The sequence below is a fragment of the Budorcas taxicolor genome, unplaced genomic scaffold (assembly GCF_023091745.1).
Source record: "Budorcas taxicolor isolate Tak-1 unplaced genomic scaffold, Takin1.1 scaffold1942, whole genome shotgun sequence".
Classification (NCBI taxonomy): domain Eukaryota; kingdom Metazoa; phylum Chordata; class Mammalia; order Artiodactyla; family Bovidae; genus Budorcas; species Budorcas taxicolor.
In genome coordinates, this window is record NW_026291727.1 from 1 (window position 1) to 19,669 (window position 19,669).

A 19,669-nucleotide genomic window follows, 5' to 3' on the forward strand; every position below is an offset into this window, starting at 1 on the left:
TTAATTTTCACAAATGAAGATCTGTGGTTAGGATCCAACAGGAGATATCAAAGTATGGTGTATAATTATGGTTTAGAAATATATATAACTAATTGAGTGACTTTTGAGGATGATTTTATAAAGGGCTTTTAAAATGTATTAATGAAATAACGTCTAACCATAAAGTAACCCATTTAAGCAAGAAAAGATTCAGAATTAACAATTATCATGAACAAAAAACTATAATAAATGCTCTTTAAAGTTCTTAATGAAACTATACCTTTTTCCATTTTATATATTCATCTGTATTTTGTTAATATATTGCATCTTAAATTTTTAATGTAGTGCAGTTTGTACTTTTATTGAATAGCATGAAAAATGATCTGTGTTATTATAATTTTTTTTTTTTTAGTTAAGTCAAGTCACAGTGATCAAAGGGAAAAAATAAAAGACATTTCCAGAGAATGTGCTCTAAAAGCCATTGAACAGAAAAACTTACTTTCCTCACAAAGGAAAGATTTGGAGAGGGGACAGAGAAAAGATTTGGGTAGACATAGAGGTAAGTTAAGAACTTGTAGCATTCATTGGAGAAAGGCAGCTACAATCTTACTTTAAAGCTAGCTTTTATAATTTAATACAATTTAATATAATTTCTTTATATATTATATATATTTATTTATATGTTATATATCTTAGTATGATTTCTATAATGTGCCTGTTACATCTATAAATGTAAAGTTTTCCTAGTTCTTATTCAATTATAGCATGGAAAATTTGTGTTTTTTTATAGTTTCACCTTTTAACCATAAATTCAATTCACCTGTATGGTACATTCAAATAATAAGGAAGGTTATACAATTAAATAAAAGGAATTTTTTTTCCTGCAACCCAACCCTTGACTTTTGCTCTGTTCCGCTATTAACAATTTCCATGATCATGTCTTACTTTTATGGTTTTATGCCCTTATTTATGGACATATCATGATTTAATTGATACTTCTAGGCTTTAAAACTTGATTTAATATTCTTGCTGCATTGAAATCCTTTCACAGTTACTTTGTGTACTTTTTGCATGTAGCCACAGCATAAAATTTTTTCAGAATGATTACTGGGTTAGAGTATGTTTATTTTCAGTTTTGATCGGTATGGCTCCATTGCCCTCCTAAAACACTTGACAGTCTGCACTCCCACCAATGGGGATTAGATATCTGTTTCCAGCAGTAATTGGTTTAGTAAACTTTTAATCTTACCAATATAATAGATGGGAAAATATGTTTATTTTTATGCTTTTTATTATGAATGAGATAGAATACATTTTTTTTAACTTTTCTAATTACCTTGTGATCTGCTTTGCAGATAATTTTTTAAAATCATTACATAACCATTTATATTATAAATGTATCACATCAAGCATAAATAGAGATTTCAAAAGCAATTTTTAATCTCAAAGCACTATGTGATTTAAATAACTATCATTATTACTGCTTAACTTTTCTTCTTTTCATCAAAGAAGGTGTTTGGCTTGTGATTTAACAAGTGGCTTTGAAGAGCTTTTGTATCATTATTTCCTTATGTATTTTTAAAGATTTGGTTGATGAAGACCCTCCACATTTCAAGACTGGATCACCTCCTACCCTAAATGGCTTTAGACAGTATGGGAATCCACATCTATATCATAGTCAAGGGAAAGGACCATGTAAGCATGACCGAACTGCCCATCAGAGTCGAACTTCTGCACAAACCTTAAGTTCAAGTAAATCCCAGATTCTTGCTTCAGGAGAGAAAATAACTGGCAAAACTAAGAGTGACAGCGGTACTGGGTATGATACAGACAGTAGCCAAGAGTCTCGCGATAAAGGAAGCAGCTCCAATGGCAGCAATAAAAGCCGAAACCGAGGCTGGAAACCTATGAGAGAAACATTAAATGTTGATAGTATTTTTAGTGAAGGTGAACAAAGGCAGCAGAGTCCAAGGCATAAATCAAACATCAGTAACAAGTCTAAATGTAGCAAAGATCAGAGTTTTAACGATTGGCCGAAAGAGAATCCAAAGCAAAAGTGTTTAATGACCATATATGAAGATGAAATGAAGCAAGAAACGGGAAGCAGGACTTCCCTTGAATTTAATGGAAAAGTAGCAGAGAAAAATAAAGCCCTCAGAGAAACTAAAGTTCATGGTGACAACTGGCAGATGCAAAGGACAGAGTCTGGATATGAAAGCAGTGATCATATCAGTAATGGCTCTGCTAATTTGGACTCGCCTATTATTGATGGAAATGGTACAGTGGTGGATATCAGTGGTGATAAAGAAACCACATCTTTCAGGTAATACACAAATTATATAAATGATTTTCCCCCATCCATTGTGTCTTTAATTACTTGAAGGAACTTTCAAACACTGGGGTCAGTTAAATGAAAAGCAAAGAGCTTGAGCTCAGAGTAACCTGGGATATCACAGGTTATTTGATATTTTGAGTTTCTCTTTTTAATAGTTATTTCCTGATTCCTAAAATAACAACTGTTTATTTTGAAGAAATTTAGAAAGTAAAATGCATTGTCATTTTGCCACTAAAAACTATTGATATATACTACAAGTTTTAAACCATAGATTTAAATTGGTATATCTGTCATTAAGCTCATTGCTTAATTCTTCAATCTATTTAATGCTCATTATCCCATCTCTAACATCTGTAACTCAGAGCTGGGGTTATTCTCTTCTGTCGTAACCCAGTTCCATGAAGGAGATATTTTTCCTTTAGCAAATATTAAAGAATACAGCCAGTAATTAAGTTTTCATTCAATTAATTCTTAATTCTGAAAACATTTATTATATTACTGTTAGCAGTCTACTTCCACATCTCTGTAACCTCTAAAATATGTCCGCAGCTTAGGTCAGTTAACCCACTATGTCTTCCCTTAATCAGTCTAAAACATGTTAATTTGATATTAGCTGGTATTTTATCACATTGATTATTGAAAAGCCAGATTTGCAAAAATGACTGCCCATGTTTTACTAAAATAATCATTATAATGAAGACTTAGGGAAGTTCTTTATTTGGCAGGGTAATTTCATAATACTTCCTAAGGTATTAGAGAGATCAGGACTTTGTAACCAGATAGGCTTCAGTTCAGTCCAGTTCAGTCGCTCAGTCGTGTCCTACTCTTTGCGACCCCATGAATCGCAGCACGCCAGGCCTCCCTGCCCATCACCAACTCCCGGAGTTCACCCAAACTCACGTGCGTCAAGTCGGTAATGCCATCCAGCCATCTCATCCTCTGTCATCCTCTTCTCCTCCTGCCCCCAATCCCTCCCAGCATCAGAGTCTTTTCCAGTGAGTCAACTCTTCACATGAGGTGGCCAAAGTACTGGAGTGTTTCAGCCTCAGCATCAGTCCTTCCAAAGAACACCCAGGACTGATCTCCTTTAGGATGGACTGGTTGGATCTCCTTGCAGTCCAAGGGACTCTCAAGAGTCTTTTCCAACACCACAGTTCAAAAGCATCAATTCTTCAGCACTCAGATTTCTTCACTGTCCAACTCTCACATTGATACATGACCACTGGAAAAATCATAGCCTTGATTAGACGGACCTTTGTTGGCAAAGTAATGTCTCTGCTTTTGAATATGCTATCTAGGTTGGTCATAACTTTCCTTCCAAGGAGTAAGCGTCTTTTTAATTTCATGGCTGCAATCACCATCTGCAGTGATTTTGGAGCCCAAAAAAAGTCTGACGCTGTTTCCACCGTTTCCCCATCTATTTCCCATGAAGTGATGGGACCAGATGCGATGATCTTAGTTTTCTGAATGTTGAGCTTTAAGCCAACTTTTTCACTCTCCTCTTTCACTTTCATCAAGAGGCTTTTTAGCTCCTCTTCACTTTCTGCCATAAGGGTGGTGTCATCTGCATATCTGAGGTGATTGATATTTCTCCCGGCAATCTTGATTCCAGCTTGTGCTTCTTTGATTTAAGTTACTGAGCAAATTAATTTGACTTTCACAGCCTTAATCTGTGACATGAGGATAATAACTGTTGTAAAATGAGAATATTAACTACTTTTAAGTATTATTGTGAGATGTAATTAATCCCCTAGAGCAGCACATGGTGTATAATAATTGTTTAACAAATGTTTCCTTTCTTTTTCTTAGGGTAAAGTAAATAATAATCCATGATAGCTGATATGTTTGGTGTGTGTTTTATTTTATTTTCTAGTGATCAGATTAAGACAAGCAACCGAAACACAGAACGTGTGAACTATACCTCCCAACAGAGCAAAAATCACTTCGAAGGTAAAATTTTTATTTAAATATATTGTAATAGTAGCAGTAAAAAGTAAATCATGATATTAAGACTAAAGTAGGTGAAAACAGTCCTTCTACTGATGAGTTGATGAGTAATGAGGATGGAAGTTGGGAGAGTTTATGCTTGAAGTCTTAAAGGATGCAAATAGCTACTTCAGGAAGTAGGAATAAAGGCAAGTGTGTCAGCCAGGCTAGGCTAGATTCTGGGCTGTGCAGTGGTAGCAACCTGAAAATCTCAATGTCTTAACACAAGATTGTTTCTTGCTCACAACACATGTCCAGTGGAGGTCAGCATGACGTCTCTTCCTGTGATGTCTCAGGGCCTGAGACACATGGTACCCGCATCTCCACCAGTGTTTCTCTAATTGTTGCAGTATTGCAGGAGAGGGTGGTGAAGGGGACGTAATGTGGAGACTCAGTCACGTGTGAGCGCTTAAAACTGTCAACCCAGAAGCAATCCAGGCGCTTCCGCTCACATCTCACTGGCCGAGCAAGTCTTCACAGTCAGGCTAATATCACAGAGGGTGGAAAAGGATGGTTTACCAGTGCGTTCAGTCTGTATGAACAGTCCTGATGTCTGCCACATGCATTAAGGATAGACAGAAAACCTGATAAACAGCCTGTTGGAAAAGTTCAGTTTGGAAGCAATAAATGTGTAATGGTGTGACATTATTATAGGTGATTTGTTAGCAACATACAGCAGCTCAGAAGCAAAGAAAATTAGATGTTTGAATGTGTATAGAATTTGGGATTGTTACTGAGAGGTTATACCTGAAGAATTTGGGAAATGGGGTTCAAGGAAAATGATGAGCAAGGGGACTATAGAGGTTGCAGTCAAGGACATTGTCTTCAGATTTTAGAATTCAGAGGATTAGAAGGGATATAATTTTTAACAATGAAAAACAGCCATGATGAACACATTTTAAAGTTTGTTTTTAGTCTTTATCTTTCTTAAGGCTTTTATGGAGATTATTTTTCAGTTTGCAGATGTTAAATTTGATTAAATGTTTTAAGTATTTTGTTTTCTTCAGATGGTATAATATCAGTAGGAAGCACTTATATTAAGGAAATAACCTTCCTTTCCCATATAAAATGTCTCGCCTGTTTTAAAAATCTGATAAAAGTCTGGTAACAAAGTATTACAGGAAACAGTAAGGGGGTTGCCAAAAAATCAACAGCCAAAGTCAGTAAAAACTGAACAATAATTGCAAGTTCAGTGCTCTCTACAAAATGATGCTTGCTTCCTGACATTAATAAAAACACAGGGTCATAGAAATGTTGATGGTTCGGAGTGCATTGCTATAAGAACTCTGTAGTGGATTTCCCCGTTGAATGTGAAAGAGTATATATGTAGTCCACTTAAAAATATTCTTTTTAATTATAAAATGCATAACAAAATTTGTCATTCTAATCATGTTTAAGTAAAGATTGCGTGATGATAACTACATTCCCATTGTTTTGCCACCATCACTAGCATCTATCTCCATAATTCTTTCACCTTCTCAAATTGAACTCTATCCCATTAAACAACTCCCCATTTCCTCCTCCCTCCAGCCCCTGGCAACTGCTGTTCTACTTTCTGGCTCTTCAAATTTGACTACTGTAGATACCTCATATAAGTGGAATTATACAGTATTTGTCTTTTTACAGCTGGCTTATTTCGTTCGTTAATGGGCTTCCCTCATAGCTCAGTTGGTAAAGAATCTGCCTACAATGCAGGAGACCCTGGTTCAGTTCTTGGGTTGGGAAGATCCCCTGGAGAAGAGATAGGCTACCCACTCCAGTATTCTTGGGCTTCCCTTGTAGCTCAGCTGGTAAAGAATCCGCCTGCAATGCAGGAGACCTGGGTTCGATCCCTGGGTTGGGAAGATCCCTTGGAGAAGGGGACAGCTACCCACTCCAGTATTCTGGCCTGGAGAATTCCAGGGACTATACAGTCCATGGGATTGCAAAGAGTCAGACACAACTGAGCAACTTTCACTACTTTGTTTAGCGCAGTGCCTTCAGAGTTCCTCCGTGTATCAGAATTCCACTCCTTTTTTAGGCTGAATAACGTTACATTATATGATGTAACACATTTTGTTTGTCCACATTTGGGTTGGTTCTGCCTTTTGGGTATTGTATGAAATGCTCCTATTTTTATGGATGCCTGAAATCCCTGCTTTTAGTTCTTTTCAATATATACCCAGAAGCGCAATTGCTGGATCCTTTGGCGATTTTATGTTTAATTTTTTGAGGAACCACTACACTATTTTCCATAGCAGCTGCAGCATTTTACTTTTCCACCAGCAGTGCACAAAGCTTCCAGTTTCTCCACCTCCTCACCAGTACTTGTTATTTTCTTTTTTTTTTTATAATTGCCATCTTAGTGGGTATGAGGTGGTATCTTTTTGTGGTTTTATGTAACCTACCTTTTATTTAACTACATTAATTGCATTACATTACAAATATTATTTCTTATTTAATAAACTTCAAAACTTGTAAGAGTTCTTTAAACTAGTTTTTGCTTGTGTGCATGCATGCTAAGTCACTTCAGTCATGTCTGATTCTTTGTGATCCTATGGACTGTAGCCCACCAGGCCCCACTGTCCATGGGATTCTCCAGGCTAGAATACTCACCAGGCCCTCCTCCAGGGGATCTTCCAGACCCAGGGATTAAACCCACATTTCTTAAGACTCCTGTACTGGCAGGCCTTTTTTTCGTTTTTTAACCACTAGCACCCTCTGGGAAGCCCAGTCTTTGCTTAGGGAACCGTTATTAAAGTGCATACCTATGGTATCCATATGTGTGTTCCCCTCCCCTAGTTTATGATTGACAACATGGTAAAGTGGGTATAGCAGTTTATTTCCTAAGCTAAAAGGTTGCCCTGTGTCAATTTTTTTTTTCCCCAGTAAAGCACAATTTAATTTTTTGTGGCATGGTATCATTTTCTTGGATTTCTATTTCTTATTTATAAAATGGGACACACATACATTATTGACCTGAAGAATCACTTTATCCATGGATAAAAGACTTTCACAAAGTTAAAGAACCTTAGAAAAAAATTTTTAATTTCTATATTCTGTTTGACATTTAAGTCAGCTTTTAATATTAGTCTGTATAAGTTTATGTACTAGTAGAGAACTTAAAATCTAAAGTAATGCCATTGTAGTTATTTCACTGATAATTTTTCACTGATAGAGATACTATGCTGCTGCTGCTTATGGGTTATGACTTAAATTGCATTTAAAACAGAAGAAATGACATGTTCAAAAGTACATGGACAGCACATGTACTTTTGATACCACATATTAGATAAACACAGGTAACTTGTTATATACAAGGCTGGAATGCATCCATGGAAATTCTGAGATGATGGATAGAGGCTAGAAAGAAGCCAAATCATGATGAAACTTTTATGCTGTTTTTAAATCCTAAGAAGTGGAAAGGCACCAAAGGACAAGGAGAGTAGTGTACTCCAATTTGCATTTTAGAAAAGACTTTTTAGTGGCTGTGTAGCAATGGTCACCCACTCCAGTACTCTTGCCTGGAAAATCCCATGGACGGAGGAACCTGGTAGGCTACAGTCCATGGGGTCGCAAAGAGTCAGACACGACTGAGCCACTTCACTTTCACTTTTCACTTTCATGCCTTGGAGAAGGAAATGGCAACCCACTCCAGTGTTCTTGCCTGGAGAATCCCAGGGATGGCGGAGCCTGGTGGGCTGCCGTCTATGGGGTCGCACAGAGTTGGACACAACTGAAGTGACTTAGCAGCAGCAGAGGGTGAATTTAGAGCAGTGGGAGAACAATTAGATACAGAATTTAATAGCTTAGGGGAGAAAAGATGAGTGTATAAATTAAGGCTGTATCTATGTCGAGAAAGAAGATTTCAGAGATTATAAGAATATGTGGACAGTGGAGTCAGGTTCTATGACAGATGTACACAGTGCGGGAAAAGTAGAAAGTGAGGAGTAGCCGTATTTGGGTCTTACGTATGTGGATTCAGCATTTACCAATTGGAGGAATATAGGAAGAAGAGACAGATTTAGGGGGTGAGAGCCACTCGGTCACTCAGTTGTGTCTGACTCTTTGTGACTGCATGGACTGTAGCTCACCAGGCTTCTCTATCCATGGGATTTTCAGGCAGGAATACTGGAGTGGGTTGCCATTTCCCAACCCAGGGGTCGGACTTGTGTCTCTTACGTCTCCTCCATTGGCAGGCGAATTCTTTACCACGGGGCCACCTGGGAAGCCCTCATATCTTGGCATCGAGTGGGGATGTCAGATTTAGTTTTAGATTTGTTCGGTTTGTCATTTTAGGTAAATAGATTAATTAGACAGTTACAAATGTCTGTAATGCAGGAAACATTATGTATCGGTAGCCATCAACATATATGAGAACTGAATGCCAGAGACGTGAGCACCATCACTCGGAAAAACATGAGATGTTAGGGCATAAGGTAGATGAAGGAACATGGGGTTTGTTGACTAGAAGAGATGAGCCAAGGCAGAGCGAAGGAGCAACTGTGGAAAAGAATGAGTAGTAACTGGAAAGTACGAGAAAATACAGCAGAGGAGAGTATCACACGGAGACTAGGAAGATGGGGAGGCTCAAGAAGAAAATGGCCCCGGGTAAAGCAGAAGAAGGGTTAGAAACTGCTAGTTTGACTCAGCAGCTAATAAGGCATTAGTGACCTAGTGAAAGCAGTGTTAGAGGCACACTGGAATAGACCCAGGAATGTGATAGGACTGAAGTGTTTAGAAGTAAGGGGCCATGATTTTGTAACTTACTCTCAAATGGTTCAGAAAAAAAAAAAAGGTAAAATGATAATAATAGGTGAATCTGGCTAAAGGATACACAGGTAGGTATTCTTTGTAGTGGTTTTAGTCTTTCAGCTTTTCTGAACTTTTTGAAGTCATCTTCCAACTAAAAGTTTTTCAGAAAAGATTACAGTAAATAAAAGAGCAGTAAATAAATGCAAGCATCTGTCAGAATCTTTGCTGTGAATAGTAAAGAAGTGAAGTGAAGTGAAAGTCTCTCAGTCGTGTCCAGCTCTTTGCAACCCCGTGGACTATACAGTCCATGGAATTCTCCAGGGCAGAATACTGGAGTGGATGTGTTCCCTGCTCCAGGAGATCTTCCCAACCCAGGGATCAAACCCAGGTCTCCAGCATTGCAGGCAGATTCTTTACCAGCTGAGCCACCAGGGAAACTAAAGGAGAAAAAGGAAACCAAGCGCTTAGTTTTGCATTTATGTTACAGAAGGTAAGGGACTGATGTTGTACAGAGGAGAAAGGTGTGAAAAGAGTGGGACAGAACAGTAATTAATGGAATACGATCTCTGGAAGTAGAGTGAAAGTGAAACAGAGAAGGCTTTGAATTAAAGGAGTGGTAAATGGGAGAGATAAAGGTGAGTGTGGGTACCATTCAGTATGTATTATGTTAGATGAACCCTTTGAAGGTGTTCACACCTAATGGACTCTTTTCTCTGTGGAGTAAGGTTATCTACTGAAATAAATGTATGCTAAGATATTGACAGATTGTAAGTAACTAATCACAAAGGAATTATTAGGCCTTTCAAAAACTTTTGCCATTACTTTGCAGTCTAGAATACTTAACCTCAGTTAATCATAGAAGTCAGGGTTGGTGCAAGCTGAGAGTCTTGATCTTGCAAAGGACAAGTAAGAGTGAAAGGAGTTAATCAGCGGTCAAAAAAATCTGTTAATCTCCTTAATTCTTATAAAAAAATCTGTACCTCCATTATGCTAAGTGAAATACACTATCCTTAGTTATTAAATCCTAAAATTAGTGAGTGAAAAATACTTTAATCAAAAAGTATATTTGTGTAGATAAATTTGATTTTTTTCTCTTAAACGATTTTTTTTACAAACTTCAGAGTATATTAATTTAAAACAAATACGTTAGAAAGTATATCTAAAGAATATACTTTAGAGGTACTTTTAACAGTTGGTTTTGTCTCTATGCATACTAAGTTTATTTTCTCTAGGAGCTTCACCGACCATTGAGAAGTAGTTGCTGTGGCCCAGCATCATCAAATATTTACATATTTTTAAAAACCATAAACTTTCAGTGTTGAAATTTAATTTGTAGCAAAATAGCATTATTTGCTCTTTCTTTAAAGTAAAATACCAGTGAGAAAAGAAGACTCGTTGCTTTTTATTTCGTATCATCCCCAAGTTTGGTATCTGATAGTAGATTATTACATACTAAAGTATCTGTTCCTTTTGTCATGTAGTAAATTTAGCCAGAAATATTTATACAGTTAAAGTTTTGTGATTTTTTTTCCTAAAGTATTTAAATGTTAACTTTTTATTGTAAATCAGATCATTGATTAGGTTATTGCTCTTGGATTTCTAGGCTTTGTAGTTGCAGTATTATTTTTTTAGTCTGAAATCTTCATACACAACAAGAGTGAGGATTATAGTGTCTAGAATAGCAGTTTGGTTTTCTTGTTATGTAAGTCTGTTTTAAACCTAGGTTACCTTTTCAAATTAAGTAAATATATTTTGATTTCTTGACTGTTGGGCTTTAGGTTTGTTTGTATACAGTACCAAAATTAGCATTATTAATTAAAGCTCCTTGTGTTGATGTTGAAGTAGCTGCTTTGCCAAGTGTTAAAATCCAGCTCTTAGATTTGCAAAGAACCTGGAGCCGAAATTCTCAGTAAAGACACATGGATATCTGTGTCAGCAGAAGAGAAAAATAACACATCTATTTTTAAGTTAGTTGGAATTCTGAAGTCAGACCACTTGGTTGAATGCCTGCCAGTGATATTAAAATTTCAAGCATATTTATAAAACCTCTGCTGCCTCCTGCTGCCCATTGTGTGGATAATTTGAGAATTAAGTATTTAATTCTTTTTGTATTTGTGAATATTAAACTTTGAGTTACAGATAAGTAAAACATTCTGTAGTTAAAACCACAGTGGATGGGAAATTATAACTTCAACTTAGAAATTTCTCAGACTTTAAAGAATGAAAAATAGTTAACATTCTTTCTGATACTACTTTTTTTTTAGTCATAAAGTAGCTGTCAAAGAGAGAGGCTTAGATTGCTAAATTATGCAATCTTCCAAATGTTGTTACATTTCTGTATATCTTTTTAAAGAACACATTTTAAAATATTACCACAGATATTAGCAGAAAGTCTTAATTATTGGAAAACTACAAAACTCATGGTGGTAAATACAGGTTTTCCAAAACTCTTGCTTTCATCCAAAACCTTATCATTGGCAATAAATACTGCCAGTTGTTTTCCTGAAATGACGGGTTCACTTCTTTCAAGAAAATGTATGTCAGATAGTCAATTCTGAATAACTGAAGTTGGTCAATTGTCTTTTGAAGTAAAAATGGTTTTCAACTGTAAAGATTAAGTGAAATAACTACTTACCAACTTCTTAAAACTTGAGCAAGCAGTCAATAAATGGTAGCTAGTTCATGGTGGAATGACATTTTACGTGTTATCATAATACCCTCTCACTCATTTTAATTCAGTTGATGTTCCTAGTATTCCTGTGAAGCAGGTAAAATAGATAGTAGGATCTCATTAAAGGAAGAAACCTAGACTGTAAGGTGGTATAAGGTTTTAAAGTTGGTTTTAATATAAAGTAACCATCCAATAAACAGTGAGTCCAAACTTCAACTTAAGTTGTGTGCCTGTGCTAAGTCACTTCAGTCATGTCCGACTCTTTCCCACCCCATGGACAGTAGCCCGCCAGGCTCCTCTGTCCATGGGATTCTCCAGGCAAGAATACTGGAGTGGGTTGCCATGCCCTCCTCCAGGGGGTCTTTCCCACTCAGGGATTGAATCCTAGTTCTCTTACGTCTTCTGCATTGATTGGCAGGCAACTCAAGGCATCTATTTTCAAATGTAGGATCTTCCCACCCATTCATCAGTAAAGAGTAAACGGGAAATACAGTTCCACATGACCCATCAAGAATAACACTTTTGGGGCATTGCTGACATTTTCATGTGTAATAAATGGAGGAAAGGACCATTAATTTTGTATAAAGGGTTCAGAAAAGGTATTATTTGAGCAAAGGCTTGAAGAACTAGTTTTTTTCTGTTAATTTGGAAGAGAATTACCTGTTTATAGAAAGCCTTATGTAAATTATGGAGAAGTATTGATTCCTGGGTCAGGAAGATCTGCTGGAGAAGGGATAGGCTACCCACTCCAGTGTTCTTGGGCTTCCCTTGTGGCTCAGCTGGTAAAGAATCCTCCTGCAATGCCGGAGACCTGGGTTCGATCCCTGGGTTGGGAAGATCCCCTGGAGAAGGGAAAGGCTACCCACTCCAGTATTCTGCCCTGGAGAAGCCTATGGACTCTATAGTCCATGGGGTTGCAAAGAGTCGGACACGACTGAGCGGCTTTCACTTCAGTTATAGATGGAGTAAATTCTGAAAGATCACTTACATAATTTTTTCTCATTTTCCTCCTCAGGCTTTAAAAGAGAACTCAAGAACTTAGACGTAGTCTCTAAAGCTCATGAGTTCCACCCAGAATCACACCTACAAATAAAAAATCCTTTGATAAAAAGGTAATCATAGCTGTTTGGAAATACTAGAATCTTCTAAATGCATGTATAATAGGAATTCTTTATCAGAAAGGCATTCTTAGCTAACTGACAGGCATACATACTTACCTGAAAGCCGTGGGTCTAGAGTGCTATGATGCATATTTTATTGGGGATCATTAAAAGGATGTAGACCTTAATGATGGGGGAGCGTACAAAGTTCCTTGTACAATATATGATTGTTTGTTTTAATCCTCACGGCATTCTTTTGAGGTAGATGGTATTTTACAAAAGAAAAAATTGGGGGTTTAGGTTAAGTAATTTGCCCCAAGCCAGTGGAGCCAAGATTTCAGTAGAGTTCTAATCTACTTGGCAGAGCCTCAACTCTTCATCTTTGTACTGTACTTGAATTTCATGCAAGTCACAGGAGAAAATAATTTGATCACATGAAGATAAATAATTTGTAATATGATACTATTTCTGTTCATCTTAGATATTATTAAGTAGTCTGATTATTTTTAATTAGTATCCTATCCTTATGGCATTATAAATAAAAGTACTTTTATTGCTATAAACATTGTAATGTTGGTTGGGAAGTGTTTTAGAGTATTGAATTATTTGCTAATAAAGTTTCCTTAAGTCTATTCTATTATTTATAACAATAAATGTAATTTCAGTGTTTGTAAGTTGAAACTTTTTGAGGGGGGGGTCATACTACACAGTTTGTGGGATCTTAGTTCCCCAACCAGGGATTGAACCCTGGGCCCAGGCATGAAAGCACTGAGTCCTAATCACTGGCCCACCAGGGATTTCCTGGAAATTTGCTTTTTTTAAAAAATTACACTTCTAATTATTACAAATCTGATATTGGTAATGATGTTTCTGGTAAACATTTATGTATTCTAAGATAAAGGTTTTGGATTCAGAGTGTAAATTATTAATGGTTGTAATTGTTAATGGTTTCCTTTTCTGTTATGTTATACCAATAACATAAACACTATATTGGGAAGTTAAACAATGGGACAAGTGCTTTTCTTTTCCCTCCAGTTTTGCATATTTGTGTATGGTGTTTGAGCTTTGTTTTTATTTTTCAGGTCACATATACATGAAACCAATGGAAAGACATTCCCTTCATTCAATCCAGAAATACTCAAGGACCACACAGTCAGAGAGCATACCCACCAGTCAGATGAACAGAAACTTGAAAAATCAAGTGAACCCAAGTTTTCTGAGTGGCTTAATAAAGAAAAGTCTGAGAGAACAGGTTTGCTTTTTCACATTGATGATAACTCTGGTTCTGGAAAGAGAGGGAACAGTAATGAAGCAGTCTCACCATCTTCATCACAGTCTTCACACATGAGAACTGTGGGGTCAAAGCCAGAAACCGCTCCCCTCATCCAGCAGCAAAATATGATGGAACGATGTTACTATGAGAACTCTCTACCCAGGGAACCTCTGGTTCAGTCAGCCTGTAGATATGACAGTTGTCAGATGCCAAAACTTGTTTGCCAGAATGCACCACCCCCTCTGCCACCAAAGAAATATGCTATGACCAGTGTGCCACAGTCAGAGAAAAATGATTCTACTCCTGATGTCAAAGTAGCAGAGACGTTTAAGACTAACTCTTCTAGTCTTCTGAAGCACAGTCCAAGTACAGCCTCAGAGCCAGGCATAGACATGAGTCCGTATGTGAACAATGAAAGATTTAAGGATACATTTCAAGCAAAAGAGTATGTCGGCAACACATCAAACACCCCATCCAGCTCTTCAACTAAAGATTTTCAGGCAGACTCAGGTGTAGCTGTTGGTGCTTTCTGCCAGCCAGAAACAGACTCTAGTTCTACATGTCCAAATGAGACAGTTTCATTAACTACCTATTTTTCGGTTGATAACTGCATGACTGATACATATAGATTGAAATACCATCAGAGGCCCAAGCTTTGCTTTCCAGAGAGCAGTGGCTTTTGTAATGATAGTTCACTGTCTCAGAATGAAAGAGAGCTAGGACCTGTGTTACATAGTAGTTTTGGTTCAAACTGCCCTTCCGAGCAAAAACATAAACCTGGTATTCACTGTAATAGATAAATGATGACTCCGGTGGGCTTTTACTTCTCAGAGACCATTTAAGAATCAACTGATCAAACCTAGTGCTATATGAAATTAAAACCATGGCATTATTAGTCATTAATCACTTTTTTTATACAGATCTTTTATCTTATGAAAATCAACTTATTGGGTATTTTGGAAATTCCCTCTGAATAGCCTTGGCATGCCTCAAAAAATAGAAAATCAGGCTGTGTCCAGAAAATCATTTCTCACACGCTGCAGTTGAGTAAAAATGTAATTTGACCCTTTATTTTTTGACTGGTAGACCCATAAGTATTAAACTAAGCAGTACTCATATGTAGACTGGTTAACTGTGCTCACTGAAAGATAGCAGATGGCAGGTCGTTTGCGTAGTCCAAGTAGTATTTGCTTTGTGAGGAAGCACTTTCTAATGGGTAGCCAAAAGAAGGCTTCACCCATTTGCTTTTGACTTCTGTGATAGTCTACTACATATGATTCCTTAAGTGTCTTAAAAAAAAAAATCAACCCATGAAATTGATAGCATTTCAGGAAAAAAGCCTTAATGGTAAAGCAATTTTTAATTAAATGCTCAAGGTCAGAAGAGACTTAATTTTGCTCCTAGAATTTTTACCTTCAGAATATCCTTTGTTGTATGTATTTATAAACATTACTTCAGTCGTGTAAGCTAAAAATAATTAAAATACTTCACTTTAGTATATTTATTTGTTACTTTTTTCTAGTTTTATATGAAATATGAAAGGTTTTTATTTCGGTTTGGTTTACTTTGGGCTGCTAGTGACCAGTGTTAGGGATTAACCTAAAGCCTTTTTTTAAGACTATCACTGTGACTGCCTAAATTTTCCATAGTACCTATTTGTAGATTGTCAGCCCATTTTAATGATATTCAGTCTTGAATTTGAAAATCATTCTGGGTTTCCAGATTAAATATTTGCTATTCATATAGGTTTAATTTTAATGAAATACATTGAGCATCCTCCCCTTTTTTCTGCTTAAACAATTTTCCCCACCTACTTTCACTGAGGCTTTCTTTAAAATAGTTTTCCATTTTATCATTATAAGTGGAAATAAGTACTTTAATTGCCTTATTTCATAGTTGTTAATTTTGTACTAAACTGGTAAACTAATTGTGGTTTAGAATAGTTTTATATTGCCCATGCTAGAGAAGTGAGAATTTGCATAAATTTTATATATAAAACATAATAATTCTGTAAATTAGTAAATTCAATATTTTGACCAGTTCCATAAATTGTTAAAGTATTCTAAAATGTTAATGATTAAAACTGAATAATTCTAGATAAGTAGAAAATAATTGCTTGTACAAGTCTAAGCTCACCCAGTTATCAGATCTTGATCAAATTTTGTCTTCCACCTAGAGAAGTTTCTAACTGTAACAGTAGGTGATTATTATTTTATATTCTCTTAATGTAGAAATACTTGAATATCAACTAAGTACAATTTTATCTTTTAAGAAAGCTTTTTTTAACATAGCTTTTAGTATGGAAGTTTTGTAAATATTGTAAAGTTTGTAAAATTGTACTTGAAATGTCATCAGTGTATTTACTGCTTTTATAATATTGTAAAATACTAGAAAAATGAGCTTGAAGTATTTTTAATAATTTTCAAAAACTTTGTGTAGTTTGTTTTTATGTCCAGTTGAAAATGTATTATTTTAAACATTTAAACTGATTTCTGATACTTAACAACAATCTCATAGGTTTCTATGAAGTTTAACTCACAATGGAGTTGCAGACATCACCCAGAAATGTCCGATTCTGGGGCTTTTTAAAGTACTGCTCTCCAGTTAAAACCTCCTGCATTATACTGTAGTACTAACAAACTAGAAACCGACCGTTTGTTTTTGTTGACACAACACTCCAAATATAGACAGAATATGTATTTACTAATTATTCATGTGAAATTTTTATTTCTAGGGTGACTATTTATTTTTATACGTTTTCTTGTGGTTATAAGATTATGATAACTTTCAAAATAACACAACCAACAGCTGTTATGTTCAAAATACTTCAGAGTATTTTCATGTGAAGTCAGTTTCTTCTGGTTCAAAATTTGGAGGGGGGTAAACTGATTTTTAATATGGGTGGACTTTTCTTTGCATTCATGACTGTTGATTCCTCTCTCATCCCTGTGAATTATGTATTTTATGGGAAACATAGGTCAATTTAAAGTTCAGGGGTGAACTTGGAATATCACTGATCAGAAAAATTTATCACAGGAGACTCTTAAGAGTTCAACTCTAGCGAGGTCTAAAGGAGAGTTCCCACAGGAGCTGATAAACTTTCTTTAAACAGTCAGAGAGTCAATATAATAACCTAGGCCTTGTGCACCCTAAGACCTCTGTAACAGCCACTCAATTCTGCCAGGGTAGTGTGAAAACAGCCAGAATGTAACATTTACCTAACAATATGCTAATGACTAGGCTTGTCTCTGCTCCAGTAAAACTTTAGCAGCATTGAAGCATGGATTTCACATTATTTCCACTTAATGAAATAGTTTTTCTGTTTTTTTCTCAATCATTTTAAGATGTAAAAATCATTCTTAGCTCACAGGCAGAGGCAAATGGGCCAGATTTCGGTATTTTGGTGACCCTTTCCCTACAGCATAACATCTACCTACATTAAATGCCCTCACTAAATAATTTTGTAGCCTGAGTGTATCCCCATGCCATTTAGGGACTAAGGTATATGGAGCACTTTACATCCTAAAAATTTCATGTTAACAGACTTCTAAAGACTTCACCACAGTTACTCATTAGCCAATAGATTTCAAATGGTTAAAACAATCAATTCCACTTAATGAAACTGTGAAATTTACAAAGGAATTGATCAAACTAAAATCACTTTGATTTTATTCTTTTGATGTCTTTACTGTAGCAAGTTTGCCGAATTGTTCCTGGTGTCTCATTTACCCAGTTCAAAAGCTTACAAGTACACTATATTATCTGAGATGGCACAGTGGTAGGCGTGATTTCATCTGTAGGACATTGAAATATTCAAGAGTTGTGGTAGTAGGCTGATTTTAGGCTCAGAAAGGTGGTATAGATTATAAATCTGTGTGTGACCTAGTACACAAGTAATTAGTTAAAATGAAAGCAAATCACACCTAATTTATCTGTGTAATAAACATTTACTGGACAAAATTTATTAGCAGGCAGTACAGAAACTATTCATACAGTCTGTTTGGTAACCTCAATGAAATCCCAGTTCTGTGTTTGTCTAGATGCTTCAAGCCTAAAATGTTCTCTTCAGGCAGATTTACCAGGTTCTCTGATGGCATAACTGTTAACCTCATAGTCGGCATTAGGTTAAAGTCCTCCAAAATCAATCCCAGATTTCACACTAACCTAAACCCATTCTAAAAAAGTAGAGAATGGTGAGTTTACCAGACCTACACCGTTTCTAAGGGAACTGAAAAACATTTAGGCAATTCCAATATATAAAGTATCACCAATTTCAAGGAGAGCCCATTTCTAATATCTGTTATACATACAATAGGAATAGCTTCTGAAGGGCTTATAGTAGCTGCTTTGGGAGTGTGACCTTTTTGATTAAATACTAACTGATCACTCTTAGAAATAAAATTATTAACATATTTAGATAAAGAATGTAAACTCCATGAAGGCAAGGATTTTTGTTTTGTTCAGTGGTATACCTGGCCCATAGTAATTGCTCAAATATTTGCTCAATGAGTAAATATGGTGACTTTGCTGAAGTATTAAAAGTTATAGACATTATAATAAACATGTTTTGGCCACAAGCATTCTTAATGCAAACCTAATAAAAATTAGGTTTGAAACACATAGTTGTGTTTCACTGAGTTCAAGAGCTTAAAAGTGAGGGGAAGCATCCAGGTAAAGATGACATGCCTTCTAGCCTTCCACCACTGGATACTATATACTTTATCTAAAATTGTACCAACCTAGCAACCATAACAGAGGGCCACTTAAAAATTAAACTGGCATTTGCAGCAAATACATTGTGGGCCTGGACTTTCTTGTATAGCTTTTACTCCTTTTTTTCCCAAGTTCTTCCCTTGCTTTTGAATAATTTGTTTTTAAATATTTCACATTATTTTACTGTATTATTTGCATCATACTAAACTCTGGCCAGCTCTTAAAATGTTAAAGAGAAAAACATTAATGTATTTATTAATGACTATAATAAATCCCATGTAAAATACTTTTTATATTCAGCCCCTGTAAAGTCATCAGACAATTTGAAAAAAAATTTTAAAACATGAATCAAAGTCAAGTTTTACAACCTTAGCTATGACTGGGTGAGATCATTATCCATTTAATACCCTTTCTCCCACCCCATCTCACCCACAGATAACAACAGAATGTGTAAAATGAAATGAGGGTCCCTTCGAGTTTGATATCCTTCTGGTGCACAGCCCCGTCTTCTTTGTTGAAGGAGTCTGTAGTCATCTTCAGGAATCCACTCCAGTAGCCAGAATTCTTTAGCTATCGGGCAAACCATTCTGGAAAAACAAATATATGTCAACAATGTTTCCTTTCTCTTCCCCCTTTAAATACTTTATGTAAACTTCTGAAAATCTTTTTTTTTGCATATAAAATAATGCTTTATTTTTATTGGAGTATAGTTAACATAAATTATACTAGTTCCATGTTACAACATAGTAATAGCACATTATATACACTACAAATTCAACACCACAATAAGTCTAGCAAATATCTTTCATCATACAAAGTATCTGAAATATTGACAGTATTCCTAATATTCTACATTGTAACCTATGACTTATTTATTT

The 19,669-nt window shown here is 35.9% G+C and overlaps 1 protein-coding gene across 1 annotated transcript; it reads left to right on the forward strand.

Moving 5' to 3' along the window:
• Positions 1 to 391: 391 nt before the first annotated feature.
• On the forward strand, positions 392 to 14,878 carry LOC128071138 (inactive ubiquitin carboxyl-terminal hydrolase 53-like; the record flags this gene model as incomplete). Its single annotated transcript, XM_052664104.1, has 5 exons — positions 392 to 538; positions 1,564 to 2,302; positions 4,188 to 4,264; positions 12,721 to 12,817; positions 13,888 to 14,878. Coding segments are annotated over 5 exons (2,051 nt in total), but the record flags the coding sequence as incomplete, so codon positions are not given.
• Between the last annotated feature and the right edge of the window lie 4,791 nt (positions 14,879 to 19,669).